The 22,235-nt window shown below is 44.1% G+C and overlaps 1 protein-coding gene across 2 annotated transcripts; it reads right to left on the bottom strand.

Annotated features, from left to right (window-relative positions):
* Window positions 1–7,442: 7,442 nt before the first annotated feature.
* LOC129863530 (CCR4-NOT transcription complex subunit 6-like) lies at window positions 7,443–17,974 on the bottom strand. 2 transcript variants are annotated; one of them, XR_008760971.1, is made up of 13 exons: window positions 17,692–17,974; window positions 15,664–15,785; window positions 14,869–15,055; window positions 13,549–13,634; window positions 13,174–13,275; window positions 12,888–12,956; window positions 12,580–12,737; window positions 12,166–12,320; window positions 10,617–10,771; window positions 10,289–10,522; window positions 9,988–10,190; window positions 8,352–9,791; window positions 7,443–8,253 (listed from the first exon to the last, which is right to left on the bottom strand). XR_008760971.1 is itself a non-coding variant. In XM_055935578.1 (12 exons), the coding sequence occupies exons 2-12, from the start codon at window positions 15,773–15,775 to the stop codon at window positions 9,582–9,584; spliced, it is 1,671 nt and encodes a 556-aa protein (XP_055791553.1). In that variant the 5' UTR covers window positions 15,776–15,785; window positions 17,692–17,974; the 3' UTR covers window positions 7,443–9,581. The 2 variants fall into 2 exon arrangements, 1 of the variants encoding a protein (XP_055791553.1); XM_055935578.1 differs by having other exon boundaries at window positions 7,443–9,791.
* Window positions 17,975–22,235: the final 4,261 nt, after the last annotated feature.

Genomic DNA, 22,235 nt, shown 5'->3' with positions numbered 1-22,235 from the left:
CCCTACCCAGTACCAGCACCCGATAACATTTATAGTCTTTTACACCAGCCATCTCTTCAGCTACTAGCAGACCTCCCCTACCCAGTACCAGCACCCGATAACATTTATAGTCTTTTACACCAGCCATCTCTTCAGCTACTAGCAGACCTCCCCTACCCAGTACCAGCACCCGATAACATTTATAGTCTTTTACACCAGCCATCTCTTCAGCTACTAGCAGACCTCCCCTACCCAGTACCAGCACCCGATAACATTTATAGTCTTTTACACCAGCCATCTCTTCAGCTACTAGCAGACCTCCCCTACCCAGTACCAGCACCCGATAACATTTATAGTCTTTTACACCAGCCATCTCTTCAGCTACTAGCAGACCTCCCCTACCCAGTACCAGCACCCGATAACATTTATAGTCTTTTACACCAGCCATCTCTTCAGCTACTAGCAGACATCCCCTACCCAGTACCAGCACCCGATAACATTTATAGTCTTTTACACCAGCCATCTCTTCAGCTACTAGCAGACATCCCCTACCCAGTACCAGCACCCGATAACATTTATAGTCTTTTACACCAGCCATCTCTTCAGCTACTAGCAGACATCCCCTACCCAGTACCAGCACCCGATAACATTTATAGTCTTTTACACCAGCCATCTCTTCAGCTACTAGCAGACATCCCCTACCCAGTACCAGCACCCGATAACATTTATAGTCTTTTACACCAGCCATCTCTTCAGCTACTAGCAGACCTCCCCTACCCAGTACCAGCACCCGATAACATTTATAGTCTTTTACACCAGCCATCTCTTCAGCTACTAGCAGACCTCCCCTACCCAGTACCAGCACCCGATAACATTTATAGTCTTTTACACCAGCCATCTCTTCAGCTACTAGCAGACCTCCCCTACCCAGTACCAGCACCCGATAACATTTATAGTCTTTTACACCAGCCATCTCTTCAGCTACTAGCAGACCTCCCCTACCCAGTACCAGCACCCGATAACATTTATAGTCTTTTACACCAGCCATCTCTTCAGCTACTAGCAGACCTCCCCTACCCAGTACCAGCACCCGATAACATTTATAGTCTTTTACACCAGCCATCTCTTCAGCTACTAGCAGACATCCCCTACCCAGTACCAGCACCCGATAACATTTATAGTCTTTTACACCAGCCATCTCTTCAGCTACTAGCAGACATCCCCTACCCAGTACCAGCACCCGATAACATTTATAGTCTTTTACACCAGCCATCTCTTCAGCTACTAGCAGACATCCCCTACCCAGTACCAGCACCCGATAACATTTATAGTCTTTTACACCAGCCATCTCTTCAGCTACTAGCAGACATCCCCTACCCAGTACCAGCACCCGATAACATTTATAGTCTTTTACACCAGCCATCTCTTCAGCTACTAGCAGACATCCCCTACCCAGTACCAGCACCCGATAACATTTATAGTCTTTTACACCAGCCATCTCTTCAGCTACTAGCAGACATCCCCTACCCAGTACCAGCACCCGATAACATTTATAGTCTTTTACACCAGCCATCTCTTCAGCTACTAGCAGACATCCCCTACCCAGTACCAGCACCCGATAACATTTATAGTCTTTTACACCAGCCATCTCTTCAGCTACTAGCAGACATCCCCTACCCAGTACCAGCACCCGATAACATTTATAGTCTTTTACACCAGCCATCTCTTCAGCTACTAGCAGACATCCCCTACCCAGTACCAGCACCCGATAACATTTATAGTCTTTTACACCAGCCATCTCTTCAGCTACTAGCAGACATCCCCTACCCAGTACCAGCACCCGATAACATTTATAGTCTTTTACACCAGCCATCTCTTCAGCTACTAGCAGACATCCCCTACCCAGTACCAGCACCCGATAACATTTATAGTCTTTTACACCAGCCATCTCTTCAGCTACTAGCAGACATCCCCTACCCAGTACCAGCACCCGATAACATTTATAGTCTTTTACACCAGCCATCTCTTCAGCTACTAGCAGACATCCCCTACCCAGTACCAGCACCCGATAACATTTATAGTCTTTTACACCAGCCATCTCTTCAGCTACTAGCAGACATCCCCTACCCAGTACCAGCACCCGATAACATTTATAGTCTTTTACACCAGCCATCTCTTCAGCTACTAGCAGACATCCCCTACCCAGTACCAGCACCCGATAACATTTATAGTCTTTTACACCAGCCATCTCTTCAGCTACTAGCAGACATCCCCTACCCAGTACCAGCACCCGATAACATTTATAGTCTTTTACACCAGCCATCTCTTCAGCTACTAGCAGACATCCCCTACCCAGTACCAGCACCCGATAACATTTATAGTCTTTTACACCAGCCATCTCTTCAGCTACTAGCAGACATCCCCTACCCAGTACCAGCACCCGATAACATTTATAGTCTTTTACACCAGCCATCTCTTCAGCTACTAGCAGACATCCCCTACCCAGTACCAGCACCCGATAACATTTATAGTCTTTTACACCAGCCATCTCTTCAGCTACTAGCAGACATCCCCTACCCAGTACCAGCACCCGATAACATTTATAGTCTTTTACACCAGCCATCTCTTCAGCTACTAGCAGACATCCCCTACCCAGTACCAGCACCCGATAACATTTATAGTCTTTTACACCAGCCATCTCTTCAGCTACTAGCAGACATCCCCTACCCAGTACCAGCACCCGATAACATTTATAGTCTTTTACACCAGCCATCTCTTCAGCTACTAGCAGACATCCCCTACCCAGTACCAGCACCCGATAACATTTATAGTCTTTTACACCAGCCATCTCTTCAGCTACTAGCAGACATCCCCTACCCAGTACCAGCACCCGATAACATTTATAGTCTTTTACACCAGCCATCTCTTCAGCTACTAGCAGACATCCCCTACCCAGTACCAGCACCCGATAACATTTATAGTCTTTTACACCAGCCATCTCTTCAGCTACTAGCAGACATCCCCTACCCAGTACCAGCACCCGATAACATTTATAGTCTTTTACACCAGCCATCTCTTCAGCTACTAGCAGACATCCCCTACCCAGTACCAGCACCCGATAACATTTATAGTCTTTTACACCAGCCATCTCTTCAGCTACTAGCAGACATCCCCTACCCAGTACCAGCACCCGATAACATTTATAGTCTTTTACACCAGCCATCTCTTCAGCTACTAGCAGACATCCCCTACCCAGTACCAGCACCCGATAACATTTATAGTCTTTTACACCAGCCATCTCTTCAGCTACTAGCAGACATCCCCTACCCAGTACCAGCACCCGATAACATTTATAGTCTTTTACACCAGCCATCTCTTCAGCTACTAGCAGACATCCCCTACCCAGTACCAGCACCCGATAACATTTATAGTCTTTTACACCAGCCATCTCTTCAGCTACTAGCAGACATCCCCTACCCAGTACCAGCACCCGATAACATTTATAGTCTTTTACACCAGCCATCTCTTCAGCTACTAGCAGACATCCCCTACCCAGTACCAGCACCCGATAACATTTATAGTCTTTTACACCAGCCATCTCTTCAGCTACTAGCAGACATCCCCTACCCAGTACCAGCACCCGATAACATTTATAGTCTTTTACACCAGCCATCTCTTCAGCTACTAGCAGACATCCCCTACCCAGTACCAGCACCCGATAACATTTATAGTCTTTTACACCAGCCATCTCTTCAGCTACTAGCAGACATCCCCTACCCAGTACCAGCACCCGATAACATTTATAGTCTTTTACACCAGCCATCTCTTCAGCTACTAGCAGACATCCCCTACCCAGTACCAGCACCCGATAACATTTATAGTCTTTTACACCAGCCATCTCTTCAGCTACTAGCAGACATCCCCTACCCAGTACCAGCACCCGATAACATTTATAGTCTTTTACACCAGCCATCTCTTCAGCTACTAGCAGACATCCCCTACCCAGTACCAGCACCCGATAACATTTATAGTCTTTTACACCAGCCATCTCTTCAGCTACTAGCAGACATCCCCTACCCAGTACCAGCACCCGATAACATTTATAGTCTTTTACACCAGCCATCTCTTCAGCTACTAGCAGACATCCCCTACCCAGTACCAGCACCCGATAACATTTATAGTCTTTTACACCAGCCATCTCTTCAGCTACTAGCAGACATCCCCTACCCAGTACCAGCACCCGATAACATTTATAGTCTTTTACACCAGCCATCTCTTCAGCTACTAGCAGACATCCCCTACCCAGTACCAGCACCCGATAACATTTATAGTCTTTTACACCAGCCATCTCTTCAGCTACTAGCAGACATCCCCTACCCAGTACCAGCACCCGATAACATTTATAGTCTTTTACACCAGCCATCTCTTCAGCTACTAGCAGACATCCCCTACCCAGTACCAGCACCCGATAACATTTATAGTCTTTTACACCAGCCATCTCTTCAGCTACTAGCAGACCTCCCCTACCCAGTACCAGCACCCGATAACATTTATAGTCTTTTACACCAGCCATCTCTTCAGCTACTAGCAGACCTCCCCTACCCAGTACCAGCACCCGATAACATTTATAGTCTTTTACACCAGCCATCTCTTCAGCTACTAGCAGACCTCCCCTACCCAGTACCAGCACCCGATAACATTTATAGTCTTTTACACCAGCCATCTCTTCAGCTACTAGCAGACCTCCCCTACCCAGTACCAGCACCCGATAACATTTATAGTCTTTTACACCAGCCATCTCTTCAGCTACTAGCAGACCTCCCCTACCCAGTACCAGCACCCGATAACATTTATAGTCTTTTACACCAGCCATCTCTTCAGCTACTAGCAGACCTCCCCTACCCAGTACCAGCACCCGATAACATTTATAGTCTTTTACACCAGCCATCTCTTCAGCTACTAGCAGACCTCCCCTACCCAGTACCAGCACCCGATAACATTTATAGTCTTTTACACCAGCCATCTCTTCAGCTACTAGCAGACCTCCCCTACCCAGTACCAGCACCCGATAACATTTATAGTCTTTTACACCAGCCATCTCTTCAGCTACTAGCAGACCTCCCCTACCCAGTACCAGCACCCGATAACATTTATAGTCTTTTACACCAGCCATCTCTTCAGCTACTAGCAGACCTCCCCTACCCAGTACCAGCACCCGATAACATTTATAGTCTTTTACACCAGCCATCTCTTCAGCTACTAGCAGACCTCCCCTACCCAGTACCAGCACCCGATAACATTTATAGTCTTTTACACCAGCCATCTCTTCAGCTACTAGCAGACCTCCCCTACCCAGTACCAGCACCCGATAACATTTATAGTCTTTTACACCAGCCATCTCTTCAGCTACTAGCAGACCTCCCCTACCCAGTACCAGCACCCGATAACATTTATAGTCTTTTACACCAGCCATCTCTTCAGCTACTAGCAGACCTCCCCTACCCAGTACCAGCACCCGATAACATTTATAGTCTTTTACACCAGCCATCTCTTCAGCTACTAGCAGACCTCCCCTACCCAGTACCAGCACCCGATAACATTTATAGTCTTTTACACCAGCCATCTCTTCAGCTACTAGCAGACCTCCCCTACCCAGTACCAGCACCCGATAACATTTATAGTCTTTTACACCAGCCATCTCTTCAGCTACTAGCAGACCTCCCCTACCCAGTACCAGCACCCGATAACATTTATAGTCTTTTACACCAGCCATCTCTTCAGCTACTAGCAGACCTCCCCTACCCAGTACCAGCACCCGATAACATTTATAGTCTTTTACACCAGCCATCTCTTCAGCTACTAGCAGACATCCCCTACCCAGTACCAGCACCCGATAACATTTATAGTCTTTTACACCAGCCATCTCTTCAGCTACTAGCAGACATCCCCTACCCAGTACCAGCACCCGATAACATTTATAGTCTTTTACACCAGCCATCTCTTCAGCTACTAGCAGACATCCCCTACCCAGTACCAGCACCCGATAACATTTATAGTCTTTTACACCAGCCATCTCTTCAGCTACTAGCAGACATCCCCTACCCAGTACCAGCACCCGATAACATTTATAGTCTTTTACACCAGCCATCTCTTCAGCTACTAGCAGACATCCCCTACCCAGTACCAGCACCCGATAACATTTATAGTCTTTTACACCAGCCATCTCTTCAGCTACTAGCAGACATCCCCTACCCAGTACCAGCACCCGATAACATTTATAGTCTTTTACACCAGCCATCTCTTCAGCTACTAGCAGACATCCCCTACCCAGTACCAGCACCCGATAACATTTATAGTCTTTTACACCAGCCATCTCTTCAGCTACTAGCAGACATCCCCTACCCAGTACCAGCACCCGATAACATTTATAGTCTTTTACACCAGCCATCTCTTCAGCTACTAACAGACATCCCCTACCCAGTACCAGCACCCGATAACATTTATAGTCTTTTACACCAGCCATCTCTTCAGCTACTAGCAGACATCCCCTACCCAGTACCAGCACCCGATAACATTTATAGTCTTTTACACCAGCCATCTCTTCAGCTACTAGCAGACATCCCCTACCCAGTACCAGCACCCGATAACATTTATAGTCTTTTACACCAGCCATCTCTTCAGCTACTAGCAGACATCCCCTACCCAGTACCAGCACCCGATAACATTTATAGTCTTTTACACCAGCCATCTCTTCAGCTACTAGCAGACCTCCCCTACCCAGTACCAGCACCCGATAACATTTATAGTCTTTTACACCAGCCATCTCTTCAGCTACTAGCAGACATCCCCTACCCAGTACCAGCACCCGATAACATTTATAGTCTTTTACACCAGCCATCTCTTCAGCTACTAGCAGACATCCCCTACCCAGTACCAGCACCCGATAACATTTATAGTCTTTTACACCAGCCATCTCTTCAGCTACTAGCAGACATCCCCTACCCAGTACCAGCACCCGATAACATTTATAGTCTTTTACACCAGCCATCTCTTCAGCTACTAGCAGACATCCCCTACCCAGTACCAGCACCCGATAACATTTTACAAAGCTAAAAGTTGATCTCATTTTGTGACAATGACAAATCTTTATTTAAATCGGTGATTATTTTCTCTAGATATTTGCCAATTGTTTTCTTTCTTTAAAAATACTGTTTAAATCATCCATACAAATCTAGGATTCGGTGTGCCAACATTTTTACAAAACGACATTTGGTTTAAGAATTACACAAAAGTAAAACAATGAGCAAAGAAAGAAACCAATCATACTACTACGTCTATGTAACACACACACTTACTTCATGTCAAAGAAAGGAAACGTGATGCATCATGACAATTTCACACACAAAAATAAATCTTAGTTACAACACCATCAGCAATCCAATATAATTAAACAGATACATTGCTTTTGTTGAAAACAACCAGATTTTTTAATTGTAAAAAAAAGGGACAACAGAAAAGGACCAAGAGCGTACTCTCTCCATCAGTTCTCCTGCTCGGTAAAATTCATTAAAAAAAATATGCTTTTGCAAAAAGGCAAAAGCGTCATTTAAAAAAGCCATACGAGTAGCTACGCTAGTGTTCTAGAATAAAGTGCTCATTAATCCTTCAAATAAAATAAACGTCAGGAGAGCAGCACAAAAACAAACAAGAAAAATGGCCTTGTGAGAAAATATCCATAATTTAAACAGATCATATGTTATACAGTTGAAGTTTACATACGCCTTAGCCAAATACATTTAAACTCAGTTTCACAATTCCTGAGTTAATGACTCCAACCTAGGTGTATGTAAACTTCCGACTTCGACTGTATATCCACTGTGATTTGGAAAAGAGCTGGACCATGCCACCATTCTGGACCACATCACCGTTCTGGACCACAACGGACTGGACCACATCACCGTTCTGGACCACAACGGACTCAGAGCAATATTTCAGAATAACACATTCTGCCCCCATTTTTACCTCTGGATTTTTTGTACTGTATGTAAGTGGACTTCACACATGCCCTTGAAGTAGAATGCGTCAACACTGTAGGTCTAGCAGTAGACAAAAAAAAACATAACATGAAACAAAACTTAAAAAGAGAATGGCCTGAGTTGAGGAGTCAGATAGAACCATTTTACACAAGACTGAGGCTTCTTCATGATCGGCTTCCTCCGAAGACAATGAAGAAGACATGATAAAAACGTTAGAGACAAATTTAACAGCGGAAACCTGAAAAGACTTTTATATTTCTTTAACTTTAAAATGGAGACAAATGTTGCCTTAAAATTTACAATACAATCATTTTTGCAAAAACTGACCATACTTACAGGTACAAAATAACACAGCATATTATGACTTCTGCAGTTCATATACAATCAAGTTGAGTCCAAGTTTCTGTATCAAACAAATAGCTATTAGTAATGGAAAGGAATAACCCTGTTTAGAGCATGGATGTCTTTAAAATTGACATTTGTTACCTGCCTCTAAGACAGTGCTACAGCTCTGTCTGTTGGAGCATGTTTTTAGGGGGCTGTCCACCCAGCATTAAACCATAACACAACTTGGCACCTGACCAATTCCATATGGCTACACAGCTATGCGGTCAGAGATGGGCTCTCTGGCCTAGGACAACATGTTGGGAAGCTGTCAAGTCAGACTGACCATTTTCCCTTTTCTAAATCCCTAAGCCCCGTCACTAAGAACCACTAATGGTCACTGAGTGAATAACAGGTGGTTGTCGTAATATTTGAATATCTGACGCTAAATTCAAATGATGGCTCTGTATGGCACATGTGTGATTAGAAGGTAAAAATGCTTTGAAATATTTAAAAAGTGGTCCCTTAATTTTACTCTGTTCATATTAGGCTATAAAAACCAGAACAGGAGTGAGCAATTGCGCCACTCAGTATGAAATGGAACCGCTGAGTTAGAGGACAGGCTTTTAGCACCTGGAGAGGTGGTCTCCGCATCAGCAGGTGGAAAAATAACGTATGGCCTGCTCTCTCCAGCACCTCCAAACATGCTACACTATTCAACACACCTTTATGGCAAGATACAGCAATGCAAGGGAATGGATTTGGAGTTGCAGAGGCTGAGACAGACTCTGGTTAAAAACAGGTATATCAGCCTCGTGGGTTTATCTAGTTGATCGGTGGCAACTTCAGATGTACCTGTTTGCTCGGGCTGGAGTGTGGCGACACGACTCCTTCCCTATCAAAATATCTCACTTTTAGATTTTACCATTTGCCACACAATACAATTCAACAACTTATCTGTAGGTGATGTAAAAACTATATAACACCAAGGACTGCAAAGTGTGATATGGTGCGGAAAAAAATACAACATCAAATTGTGCCCAGGAAAGGAGGTAAAGACTTATCGGTTGAGCTTGCCGTGAGCTTTTGCTTCAGTTAAAATCCTTGGGGGGGGGGGGGGGGATGATTGCCGTACCCCCCGCCCCCTCTGATTGTACATAGATTTATCCAGAATATTCTTAATCGACTTTGCAGGAAAAATAGAACAAGATTAGAGCATCAGCTCCCTCGTGGCTCTGAAAACTACCTGCGTGATGGGTTGGCGAAACTACCTGACGACGGGTTGGGAAAGAGCAGCTCCAGTTGTGCAAACAGGGAGAAGTGATCGGAGGGGATGTGGGGGTGGGGACAGCCGCTGATATTGTTCTCATGGAGCCAGTGAGGATCCAGAGGACCCAGAACCCCCAACACATTGAGTGTAGGCTGAGAGTAGAAGATGTAGTCAATGATGCCCTACACAGAGAGGAAAAGCACGTTAGATGGCAATACATTCACATCACCCGGGCTGGAGAAGATTTATCAGTGTGACCCAAGCCTTCATAATAGCCCAGGCTTCTAGAACATTCCAGACAGCTTGACGCTAAATTTACACCAACGCAAAAATAACGTGGTACACAGAAGAGGGAAGCTGTGACCGTGACAGTCTCACCTTGAAGTCGAAAGTATAGTTGGTGTAAGGCATCAGGCCGTTTTTATAGGCACTCCTCAGCTTGAAGTCGTGGGTGATCCTGCCGTTGGACGCGCCGCTCTTTCCGTTGCAGTTGAAGTTCGTCAAGCTGTCGATGTAGCGCAGCTCCTGAAAGTCTTTGTGGGTGCTGTCCACTCCACCCGAGCTCAGGAACTCCACCACACCTGCAAGCCCGCAAACACACATACCACCAGGCATTACAAATGTCACTACAGTAGAGCACGCTCACTATTCAGCTGAGCCAGTCCAGTCATCCACTCACCAGAGTCAGGCAGTGAGTTGAGGTCAGCACACAGGACGAGTGGGACGGCGTTGGTCTCCCCGGAGACGGAGGAGAGCTTGAGGCTGCGTGTGGCCTTGTCTACGATGTTCTTCACCTCAGACAGGAACATGACGGTCTGGACCACCTTGACGTCCGAGTACGCCGGGTCCCAGTGCATGTGGGCGTTGGCCACCAGGAGGAGCTGTTTCTCCATGCCGTGCAGAGACTTCCCCGCTGGACAAACACACAGCATAACAGCAGCGTTTCTACATGGGAAACATTTAAGCCCTATGGAATTCCCGCTTCTTTCATGTGTGGTGAGACCTACCACACTGCTCCATCATCTCCTTGCGCATCTCTAGAAGCGCAGCCACACCAATGTTGTCCTTAGTCATGACTCTGTTGAGCATGGCCTCCGAGCCCTCAGAGTTGGCCATAGCCAGCTGGTTGAATTCCACCGTGTGTTTCTGTACCAGGCTGAATCTATACAGTAGACAGGACAGTCAAAACAGACCAGTGAGAGGAGGAGAGGAGAGGCAGACCAGTGAGAGGAGGAGAGGAGAGGCAGACCAGTGAGAGGAGGAGAGGAGAGGCAGACCAGTGAGAGGAGGAGAGGAGAGGCAGACCAGTGAGAGGAGGAGAGGAGAGGCAGACCAGTGAGAGGAGGAGAGGAGAGGCAGACCAGTGAGAGGAGGAGAGGAGAGGCAGAACAGAAAGGGGAGTGCAATGTGCTGCCTCTGGGACAGCATAAAAAGGCTATTCTGCAATGACTGAACTTGGAATCATTACACCTCTGAAACACACGATGTACACACCCAGGGTAAATGTCATACATATAGTACACACACACACACTAAGGATGCACAATTCAGTAAATTTTCCTGCCGACTAAGTGACCTTCAACCAACAGAAATGACATTTTTATCAAACAGTAAAATGACATGACCAACAGAAAATACTTTCAGAGATCTGTATATAATGAAGAGATGTTTATTAATAAATGGTAGTCGTCCCAAGGCTGGAAGGCAGGCGACAGAAACACATTGGGCTTGTTTTAATTAAGAGCTTAACAATGGAACCATGCAACAGTAGCAAGCCTATCGTCTTACAGTCAAAAAGCTATAGCCTATTATTGAACATACAACTGCTGTAATGAAGCAGCTAAGTCATTTTCAAACATTTACCAAAATGAAATTAACTGGAAAACACAGTTCTAAACAGCAGACCAAAATGTGACAGAGATGAAAGTCTCCACTAGAAACTTAGAGGGGGAATCTACAACAACTAGGAGGTGCTGCTAATATATGACCAGGACCGTGCCTTCAGGACAACAAAACACAGTTGATATGCAAACCAATAGAACAGGAGAGAAATGCTGGTTAATGGCATCAAGAAGTCTTTATAAAATAATTGCCTTCACGTTTCTATGGAAAGATTTTAAGACATGCCTCATTATTTGAAGTAAAGTAAAACATTCAGCTTTCAGACAATTACTGCCTCAAGCTCACATTGCAAAGTGGTGGGTGACGCGCTGATAGCCTCCCGACCGTTGACTATAGCCTTCTAATTGTTATTTGTTGCGCAATGACTGGGCTTATAAAAGCATGTTTCACTCCAGTGAAGAGCTGATAGGACATCCCTCTCCTCAAACTAGTCTCTGTATGCTGTGAGTGTGTGATAAGATACATGATGACTAACAAAATTACACAAGTGACAATTTAATTCCACAGAATTATGCAAATTAAACTATGGACCGATAAGCATGACCGGTGAAATGTATTTTTGGCGGCTAACCGATTAACCGTTAACATCCTGAATACATACGTGAGCTCACAATCTAATTAGGACTGACAGGTGGCAGTGTGGTGTCAACTCACTTTTCGGTTCTGTAAAATATGGCGCAGCCGTCCACATGCTTGCGGTCGCACTCTGACATGGTCCTGGCACGGGACTTGGGGCTAAAGAAGCCCTCGTAACCTTGCTCCTTCAGCTCTGGCAGGAAATAGCTGTAATACTGAACTGTTTCTACTTCCTGTTAAGGAAAAACCAGGACAATTCCAGTTAGTTAGTGTACATTTTGAAGGTGCATTATTCAAAGTATAGGACCTGTAAACTATGGAAATCAAACCCCCGTTCTCTTCCGACAGATGTCATTCTAACGTGACACAGTTGTCCTGCCATCTGATGAAAGACAATGATCTATGCCCTAAATGCTAGACCGATTGTACCACGCACGTGACATCATTTATTGCAGCGGTCAGTATTAAATCCCAGTGTGTCCGCCTGCCCACCTGTAGGCTGATGATGTCAGCAGTGCAGTTCAGGATCTCCTGCATGATTGACTTCTTCCTGTACTCCCAGTTGAGGGCCCAAGAGGGGCAGTAGCCGTACAGCTGGCGCGTGGCGTACTTATCACACAGCACGTTGTAGCACATCACTGAGAACAGGGCTAGCAAAGGACATAGGGACATAAACAGGAGATTATTCAAGTCTAATTAGGGCTCTGAATATGATCAACACACACACAACAATGTGTGTGTTGATATGTGGCTTTCAATAGGCATTGCAAGTGATTTGTAAGGGTGGATGAGTTTGTTACCTGCTGTTCTTGCCCGGTCCGGCTCGGCCTGAACAATCCATGATCTGGGCGGAGGCTGCTCTGAGCTGACTGGGACAGATAGGGGGAACATGAGTCATCCTTACACTGCTCCTCAAGGAGGAGTGACCACTTGAATAGGATCATCAAGATCAACTGACAGAGCCAAGTCATTCCACTCACCCAATGTCAAAGAAAAGCACAACTTATTTAATACCTGCTAACTAACACACTCACAATTCAACACAACACAGGAGCAACAACATCCTTTTCTTGTATTTGGACTCACCTTGTTTAGTCCCTGACAGATTGCCCAGAAGGTAGTTGAGCAGTTTCCTTGTGCCATCATGCTCCTGGTAGAGGTTCAATATTTCTTGTCCAAGTGGGTTTCCTGAGGAGGAAACAGAAAGAAAATGAACACACTACACAGAAGATATTACACAGGTTCCAGGGTGCAGAATGAAAACAATGCCACATCTCTCATTCTGTGACCTCTACTCTGGAAATCACTTGGCTGAGCAACCAAATAGGCATACACAGATTATTATTAGAGCTAAAAGTACACAAGGGAATCCTTAGAGAAAAACCATGCAAGATTACAAATCACTATGAACTTAGATAACCCAAACATCCAAAACGTAAATGATTATGAAGCAAAGCTTACCTTTTAATCCCAGTGTTTGTAACTGAAACAGTTTTCCAAGCTCAAAAGGTAGAACCCTCAACTGGTTGTTGTTTAAAATAAGTTCCCTGTAGAAGAGGTAAGACAGACACGTTTTAGGATGCTAGGGACAGAATAAGATTCAGAAAGTAATCAAAGAAGTGAAGGCTTTTGTCGAGTCACCAGAGCTGTAGAAATCCCTCTGAAGTAACACATAACAATCATCTGTCAATCAATAAGTATCTGTTCAGGTCATTTCCATGTCTGCTCAGCCAGTTACTGAGCAATGTTTCATTGAGGGTCAGGTGCAGAAGAGGGAATACACAGGAGCGATACAAACAAAAATATAAATTTCCTTGAAACAGAGGAACTAGCTATTACAAATTTCAATCATAATGAGGAATAAGGATATGCAATACCACACACGGGAGCCTGAAATGTCTCTTCATCCATCTCCTTTATAGAACGTGCTCTCAGTCTAAATTCCCTAGAGACTCTGAAATGGCAATGTTGACTGAATGAACAAAAACACTTAACATTTCCAATTATAATGGAACCAGCTCAAAAACAACAGGGGTTGAAGCATGAGAATTGTAGAAAGGGGTTAAATGAAACAGAAACCAGGTTAATTCCAATGCTATTTTGTAAAAGAGGAACAGCAAACTCTTCTCTTTAACAGGCCATATCAATAGCTCTTAGCGCATATAATTTCTCATGTGAAAGACAATAACGGTAATGTGGATTTTAGTTCTCCAAACTAGCATCACTTAGCGCAGTTTGAATTGTCGCCACTGTAGACACTATGTCGCCACTGTAGACACTATGTCGCCACTGTAGACACTATGTCGCCACTGTAGACACTATGTCGCCACTGTAGACACTATGTCGCCACTGTAGACACTATGTCGCCACTGTAGACACTATGTCGCCACTGTAGACACTATGTCGCCACTGTAGACACTATGTCGCCACTGTAGACACTATGTCGCCACTGTAGACACTATGTCGCCACTGTAGACACTATGTCGCCACTGTAGACACTATGTCGCCACTGTAGACACTATGTCGCCACCGTAGACTGACAGACACTATGTCGCCACTGTAGACACTATGTCGCCACCGTAGACTGACAGACACTATGTTGCCACTGTAGACACTATGTCGCCACCGTAGACTGACAGACACTATGTCGCCACCGTAGACTGACAGACACTATGTCGCCACCGTAGACTGACAGACACTATGTCGCCACTGTAGACTGACAGACACTATGTCGCCACTGTAGACTGACAGACACTATGTCGCCACTGTAGACTGACAGACCTGAGAGACACTATGTCGCCAAGCTCGGCAGGCAGGCTCCTGATCTTGTTGGATGAGAGGTCCAGGTACACCAGGTTTTGAAGTTTGGCAATATCGGGCGGGATACGACAGAGGGAGTTATCGCCGATATGAAGAGCAGTGAGGTGAGTCAACGTCCATAACGAGGTGCTCAGACTCCTCACTTTACCTGCCCAGGCGAGGGGGGAATGAGGGGACAAGAGTCAGTGAAAACAGGAGCACAGAAATACAGTAATTTAAATAAAAATAAAAAACACACCTACTAGGCCACGGGAGGTTGCTGAGGGGAGAACGGCACATAATGAACATAGCAAAGGGAATGGCATCAAACACCTGGAAACCATGTGTTTGATACGACTCCAGTCATTACCCCGAGCACATTCGCCCCAATTAAGCTGCCCCCAACCTCCTGTGCATAGGCTTACGTGTGGAAGCCTTCAAATCAATTTGTATTTTGTCACATGCACCGAATACAACAGGTGTAGACTTTACTGTGAAACGCTTACTTACAAGCCCTTAACCAACAATGCAGTTAAGAAAATAGTTAAGTAAACATTTACAAAAAAAATAAAAATAAATAGTAACACATTAAACAATAATGAGGCTATATACAGGGGGTACAGGTTAGTCGAGGTCATTTCTACATGTAGTTATGGGTGAAGTGACTAATACATACTAATGCCGTCACCACAATGAGCTTTTCGACATGCGCTAAGCCAAACAGTTTCATCTGTATTTGATGCTATAGCATGTGATGCCGCCCCAACCGGTCCTCACCACTGATTTCGAGCTCAGCCCAGTATGACTTCTTCCCGTTGGCTGCCTCATCAGTGGACATTATCGTGTACATCCGCCTCAGGTCGGCCAGATCATATTTTTCCTTGGGCATCCCTGTAATACTAAAAAAAAACACAAAAATAGATTGCATGATCCATTTGAAACGATTCCCTCAAAGAGCTATCCTGGAGATTTTGACTCATAGGCAAATAGCATCACATGAATTCCTAGGACACCTAATATTTACAAACCTGTGAAAAAAAAAAAATGACTCTAAGATAATGCAAATTCAATACAGTACTTTGCAAGTCTGTTTAGCCTAAACTTATTTGAAGAAAGGAAAAACCTGCACTCACTGAAATATTCTTTAAGTTTGTTGTTTTTAACATGGATAACATGCCTCTCTGTAGCAGCAATTTCTCTCTAGCCTAAGGTAATTACTTATTCCAAGAGGCCATCTCCAAACATGCAAAGCAGTAGATAACAGGGGGTTTTTCAGAAACTAAATGTACACCTCTAGTAAAACCACTCCGTAGACAGCTGCTTCAACCTGCCATTCATTCAGCGCCACAGATTCAGACCCTGTGCCAAATGGTCGTCAGTAGTTACCACAGCCACAAAGTCATGAACCATTTCTACAATTTCTCTTAAAATCGGATTAAATCTTACCCTAACCACACTGCTAACACTAACCTTAAATTTAGATCAAAAAGAAAATTTAGTTTTTATATTTCTTTAACGATATAGCCAATTTTGACTTTATGGCTGTGGTAACTAGTGGAAACAGTACCATGAAAAAAACAAGAGGCTATTGAATGAGCACTCTTAAAGAGAGCCATAGAAAAACACGTATACACAAATTATTTTGCTTCAATTCTAAAAATCAAGTAACATCTTAACAAAATCAGAAAAAACACAGGGTCATGAACAGATTGACACTGTAGGGGACATGTGTCAAGATTGTACAAACAGCAAGATCCACGTGTTGAGTTTAGGAGCTCCCACAAAGGCAAAGACTTGATAAAATAGCTAGCCTAGCTATCTTAAATGACAAAAACAAGACCTTCCTGTAAATCAAATGTTAACTACAGGCCAGTTTGGGAGGGGGTTGTGGTGTGCTGCCAATAACACACATACCTTGCTAACGTTAATTATTTCTGATACATAAAATAACTTTCCATCACTTTGACAGTGTGGCTAACACGTTCACAAACCTCTGTTTTGACAAATTGAATCAAAGACTAGCGGATTGCATCTTGCAAGTTGTTAGCTAACTTCTATAATAGTTCATTTTTGACAGTGGTTACTGGTTGAGCTAAACTACTAAGTAAACACTTGACATTAGTTAGCTAGCTATCTGAACAAGTTGGTAGCTAACGTTAGCTGGTAAGCTAATGTTAAATAATGTCGTAGCACATGCTACCTAACGTTAATAACAACATGCCATCTAAACCAACATTTCATGATAACTAGCAACTATGACAGTTAAGTTAGTTAACTGATCCATCTAACTTTGTTAGTTCAACACAAATGCAGCTATCTTTGCCATTCGGCTTGATTCGCATACTGGTTACAGTTTATATAAAGTGGCTTAATTACATTGAGCCGTATGAGCTTCAGAGGTAGCTAGTTTAGTTAGCCTTTCGAGTACATTTACAGAACTAGACAGATATCAGCTATCAAATACTTCAGCCTCCCTCGACTTCTAGATTGACTTCAGAGTCTAGTTAGCTAGCTAACGTTAGTTAGCAAAACAGAAACCAATAGTTAAAGTACCAACGAGGAAATGTGGCTATCCCTCATGGATTAGTACGTTTTGCTATATACCTGGCTAACTATCTTATTTAGTTTGACAACTAGCGTTAGGGTTCTAGCTAGCTACCCATTTTTATTGTTCACTAACTGGGTTAACATTCGTGTTGGTTAGCTGACTGGTATTAGCTATCTAGCTAATACGTCTCGTAAAAGTAACGTTTTCGTACACAAACAAATGCGTATCTATGACTGAGAATATTATGTTTTAGCTACCTGTATGAGCATACCAATCGTCGATGGCGAGTACGTTACGTTTCCTTTGTTTCTAATTCCCTTTGGGTCAGCTGTTACTCACTGAAGGAAAACAAGAATCATGGCGTCTGTCAGAATTTTGGTCTGTGATAACGCTTGTAGTAATTGGCCATTGCTGATACGACCAAGGCCATTGGGCCATTTACTCGCACAACACCTCCAAACTGTGTCTGCTGGTACAAAACAATATGTAGTTCGCATCAAACCAAGTACCCCTGACTGTAGTGTGAAGTTCGGGGCTGGGCTCCTTTGACCCCGCCCACCGTTTTTTTTGTTGTTGGTCCATCTGAGGTTTGACACACGGAATACAAACAAACACGTTTGTGTGTTCATTTTTGAAGATCGTAAGAAATATTATATAAAGCGGTTGGTTTAAGACTATACCACTCATCATATCACTGTAGCCAGACTGACCTGAATATATATTCATATTTAAGGTATGTCATTCACTCACTAAGGTCTGAAGGAGAGAGGTTGAAAGATTGAAAAAGGCGGCGAAAACAAAACACACTACAGGTAGGAGGTGTCATATGATGAGTGGTATAGTCTTAAACCAATGTTTAAAGACTTAAATCCCCCCCCACTCCAATATATTTCAGGATGATGTAGAACACGTGACCCCCCAAGAAGTCACAGCATGTCACATCAGCATCCAGCTCTGCAGGAGTTTGATGTATGAATTGTGCATGTAGTGTAAAAACTGTAGGAAATCGGTTCCAAAAAGTGTCAAGATAAATAAACAAGAAAAAGTATGAGCAATAACAGTAGTGTGCTTTGCATGCTGCAAGCACAGAAATGATAACTTTTCATATGTTATAACCACAGAAAATAGGACTAAATAATACTGTAAAAAGAATAGCCAGCATCTTACCATCAAAACAAACACCCCACGGTTTGAGAAACCTTGCTGTGGTGTGAACAAGGTACAATTTTCAATAGAGGAATGACAATCAAATGGTACAGAATAATAATTTAATTTAAAGAAATATCTAACCTGATCATGGACAAGATCTTTAGGGGCGGAGCTCTTGAGCGGCCTCTGAGGACTGTTTAAGGGCCTCTGGGTGCTCTTGAGGGGCCACTGGATGCTGATGGTAAGTCAGGTGCTTCAGAAACTGTGTTCTTTTAATTATTGTTGCCGTGCAACAGCAACAATGAAAGTGTGTCACATTTCTACAACTGAAGCCACACTTTATGATTGTGAACTCTGAAAGAGAGGAATAAGAGTAAAGTAACAAGTTATACAATTCAATTAAATACACTCATGTAACTGAAAAAAATAGGGCAAAAACGTGAACGTCAAATACATTCAATAAGCAAAGAAAGAAATAGTACCTCTGTGCCTCACTGAAGCATGACCTTTGATGTGGTTGTTGACCGTATATTGTTCAGCCTTGTAAACTCAGCAAAAAAAGAAACGTCCTCTCACTGTCAACTGCGTTTATTTATGGAATAATGTGTCCCTGAACAAAGGGTGGGTCAAAATAAAAATGAACAGTCAGTATCTGGTGTGGCCACCAGCTGCATTAAGTACTGTAGTGCATCTCCTCCTCATGGACTGCATCAGATTTGCCAGTTCTTGCTGTGAGATGTTACCCCACTCTTCCACCAAGGCACCTGCAAGACATTTCTGGGAGGAAGGGCCCTAGTCCTTCCCCTCCGATTCAACAGGTCCCAGACATGCTCAATGGGATTGAGATCCGGGCTCTTCGCCGGCCATGGTAGAACACTGACATTCCTGTCTTGCAGGAAATCACGCACAGAATGAGCAGTATGGCTGGTGACATTGTCATGCTGGAGGGTCATGTCAGGATGAGCATGTAGGAAGAGTACCACATGAGGGAGGAGGATGTCTTCCCTGTAACGCACAGCATTGAGATTGCCTGCAATGACAACAAGCGCAGTCCAAACCGCGACTCGTCAGTGAAGAGCACATTTTGCCAGTCCTGCCTGGTCCAGTTGTTGCTGGTGATGTCTGGTGAGGACCTGCCTTACAACAGGCCTACAAGCCCTCAGTCCAGCCTCTCTCAGCCTATTGCGGACAGTCTGAGCACTGATGGAGGCATTGTGCGTTCCTGGTGTAACTCGGGCAGTTGTTGTTGCCTGTCCTGCAGATGTGATGTTCGGATGTACCGATCCTGTGCAGGTGTTGTTACACATGGTCTGCCACTGTGAGGATGATCAGCTGTCCATCCTGTCTGCCTGTAGCGCTGTCTTAGGCGTCTCACAGTACGGACATTGCAATTTATTGCCCTGGCCACATCTGCAGTCCTCATGTCTCCAATGGTTAACAGCCTGAGTGAGTTGTCTTCATTTATCCACCATCGTTGTCTAGTCTGCCAAATCAGTGCAAATGTACAATTCCTAATTCTCATGAGCAGTGCAATATTTTCTGGCCCCAGTGGGGGGCAGCAGAAAATAGCAGATGGTTGAATTGGCACTGCTGTGCAATATCCAAGAGCTACCATCAAGAGAAAAACATAAGTGATGTACGAATATGTATAGCCAGAATTTTTAAACGGAAACATAATGATGAGTTAATTACAAGCCCTGTCAAGTTACAAGCCCGTGCGCACATACACCTTTTACATAACGTCTGATACATGCTCAGCCAAGTCTGTGATGTCTAACTCATAATTCCTAGTTACAAGGATAGTGAGTTACACAGGAATGTTTCATAGCCATCTGATACATGACATCTGATACATGGCATGTGATACATGTTTTGACTCTGGGATTTCGGTAAGGTGCAACGACGCATGTGTGGGACTGTTGAGCCTACTCAAGTGCTCTTTTAATCTCTCTCTCTCTCTCTCTCTCTCTCTCTCTCTCTCTCTCTCTCTCTCTCTCTCTCTCTCTCTCTCTCTCTCTCTCTCTCTCTCTCTCTCTCTCTCTCTCTCTCTCTCTCAGTGTGCAGGAGATTGTCTCTGGGCTGTCTGTCATATCATCCTACAGCACACATTGCCAGTAGAGCAGGATACAAAAGCCTCAATATCATCCAGACTGACTGTAGCACAGCATCTATTTTTCAGTTTGCTCATCTCTAGTCTAAGCCTCTGATCCTCCACAAATTCTTCTGTTAGATGCGGATAAAAAAGTCAGAATATTAGGGCTTCTCTCCTCCCTCTCGATTCAGGCTTTACTCAGCCTTTCACTAATAAACGAGGTTACTCATGGATCCGTTGTGAGTTTGGGATTAAGTGCTTTTTAGAGTTGCTAAAGTTTTTGAGAAAAGAGTCACCTTTTTCATTATATTTAGTCTGTGACTTGGTGATTTTTACGGGAGGACCAATCCACAGCCCTCTAAAAACAATGAAGTTAGATTGTGGTTAATGATGTCTGCAATAATAACCATCACATGCGCTCCTGAGTGGCGCGGCGGTCTAAGGCACTGCATCTCAGTGCTAGAAGCGTCACTACAGACCCTGGTTCGATTCCAGGCTTTATCACAACCGGCCTTGATTGAGAGTCCCATAGGGCGGCGCACAATTGGCCTAGTGTCGTCCGGGTTGGTCTGGGGAACGGCCTTCACTGTAAATAAGAATTTGTTAACTGACTTGCCTAGTTAAATAATAAGAAACATGAAAATTAGACATAGAACAACAGAATCTTGAATCAGAGGCAAGTTCTTCTCCCAGTACTGGAAAGACAGTACCATCGAAGTGCCCTCACTGCTGCTTGATCACCTATTTTTCCACCATAATTAAGGAGAATAAGAACAATGAACTTCTTCGAAAAAAAGATCCTGATCATTAGAAAGCAAATTATGGAATCCTCTTTGATTGTGCGTTTTTCTCCAAAGCTCAGTTGTCCTGAGTCTGCACAACACTGCCAGGACCTAGGATCAATGGAGACACTCACATTTTTTTATCCTTTTTCTCTTGACACATTCATGAAAATAGTCATGGCCTCTAAACCTTCAAGCTGTTCCAACTAAACTACTGAAAGAGCTGCTTCCTGTGCTTGGCTCTCCTATGTTGAACATAATAAATGGCTCCCTATCCACCGGATGTGTACCAAGCTCCGAAAGACAAATAATGTATACAAAACGCTTCAGTCTGGTTTTAGACCCTATCATAGCACTGAGACTGCACTCATGAACGTAGTAAATAACCTTTTAACGGCATCAGACCAAGGCTCTGCATCTGTCCTCGTGCTCCTAGACCTTAGTACTGCTTTTGACACCATCGATCACCACTTTCTTTTGGAGAGATTGGAAACCCTAATTAGTCTACACGGACAAGTTCTGGCCTGGTTTAGATCTTATCTGTCTGAAAGATATCAGTTCGTCTCTGTGGATGTTTTGTCCTCTGACAAATCAATTGTAAGTTTCTGTGTTCCTCAAGGTTCAGTTTTAGGACCACTATAGTTTTCACTACATATTTTACCTCTTGGTGATGTCATTCGGAAACATAGCTGTAAATTTCACTGCTACGTGGACGATGCACAGCTGTACATTTCCATGAAACATGGTGAAGCCCCAAATGGCCCTCCGTGGAGGCCTG

The sequence above is a fragment of the Salvelinus fontinalis genome, chromosome 10 (genome assembly GCF_029448725.1).
Source record: "Salvelinus fontinalis isolate EN_2023a chromosome 10, ASM2944872v1, whole genome shotgun sequence".
Taxonomy (NCBI): Eukaryota; Metazoa; Chordata; class Actinopteri; order Salmoniformes; family Salmonidae; genus Salvelinus; species Salvelinus fontinalis.
Note: the sequence above shows the minus strand (reverse complement) of the source record. Positions and strands in the feature narration are given on the sequence as shown.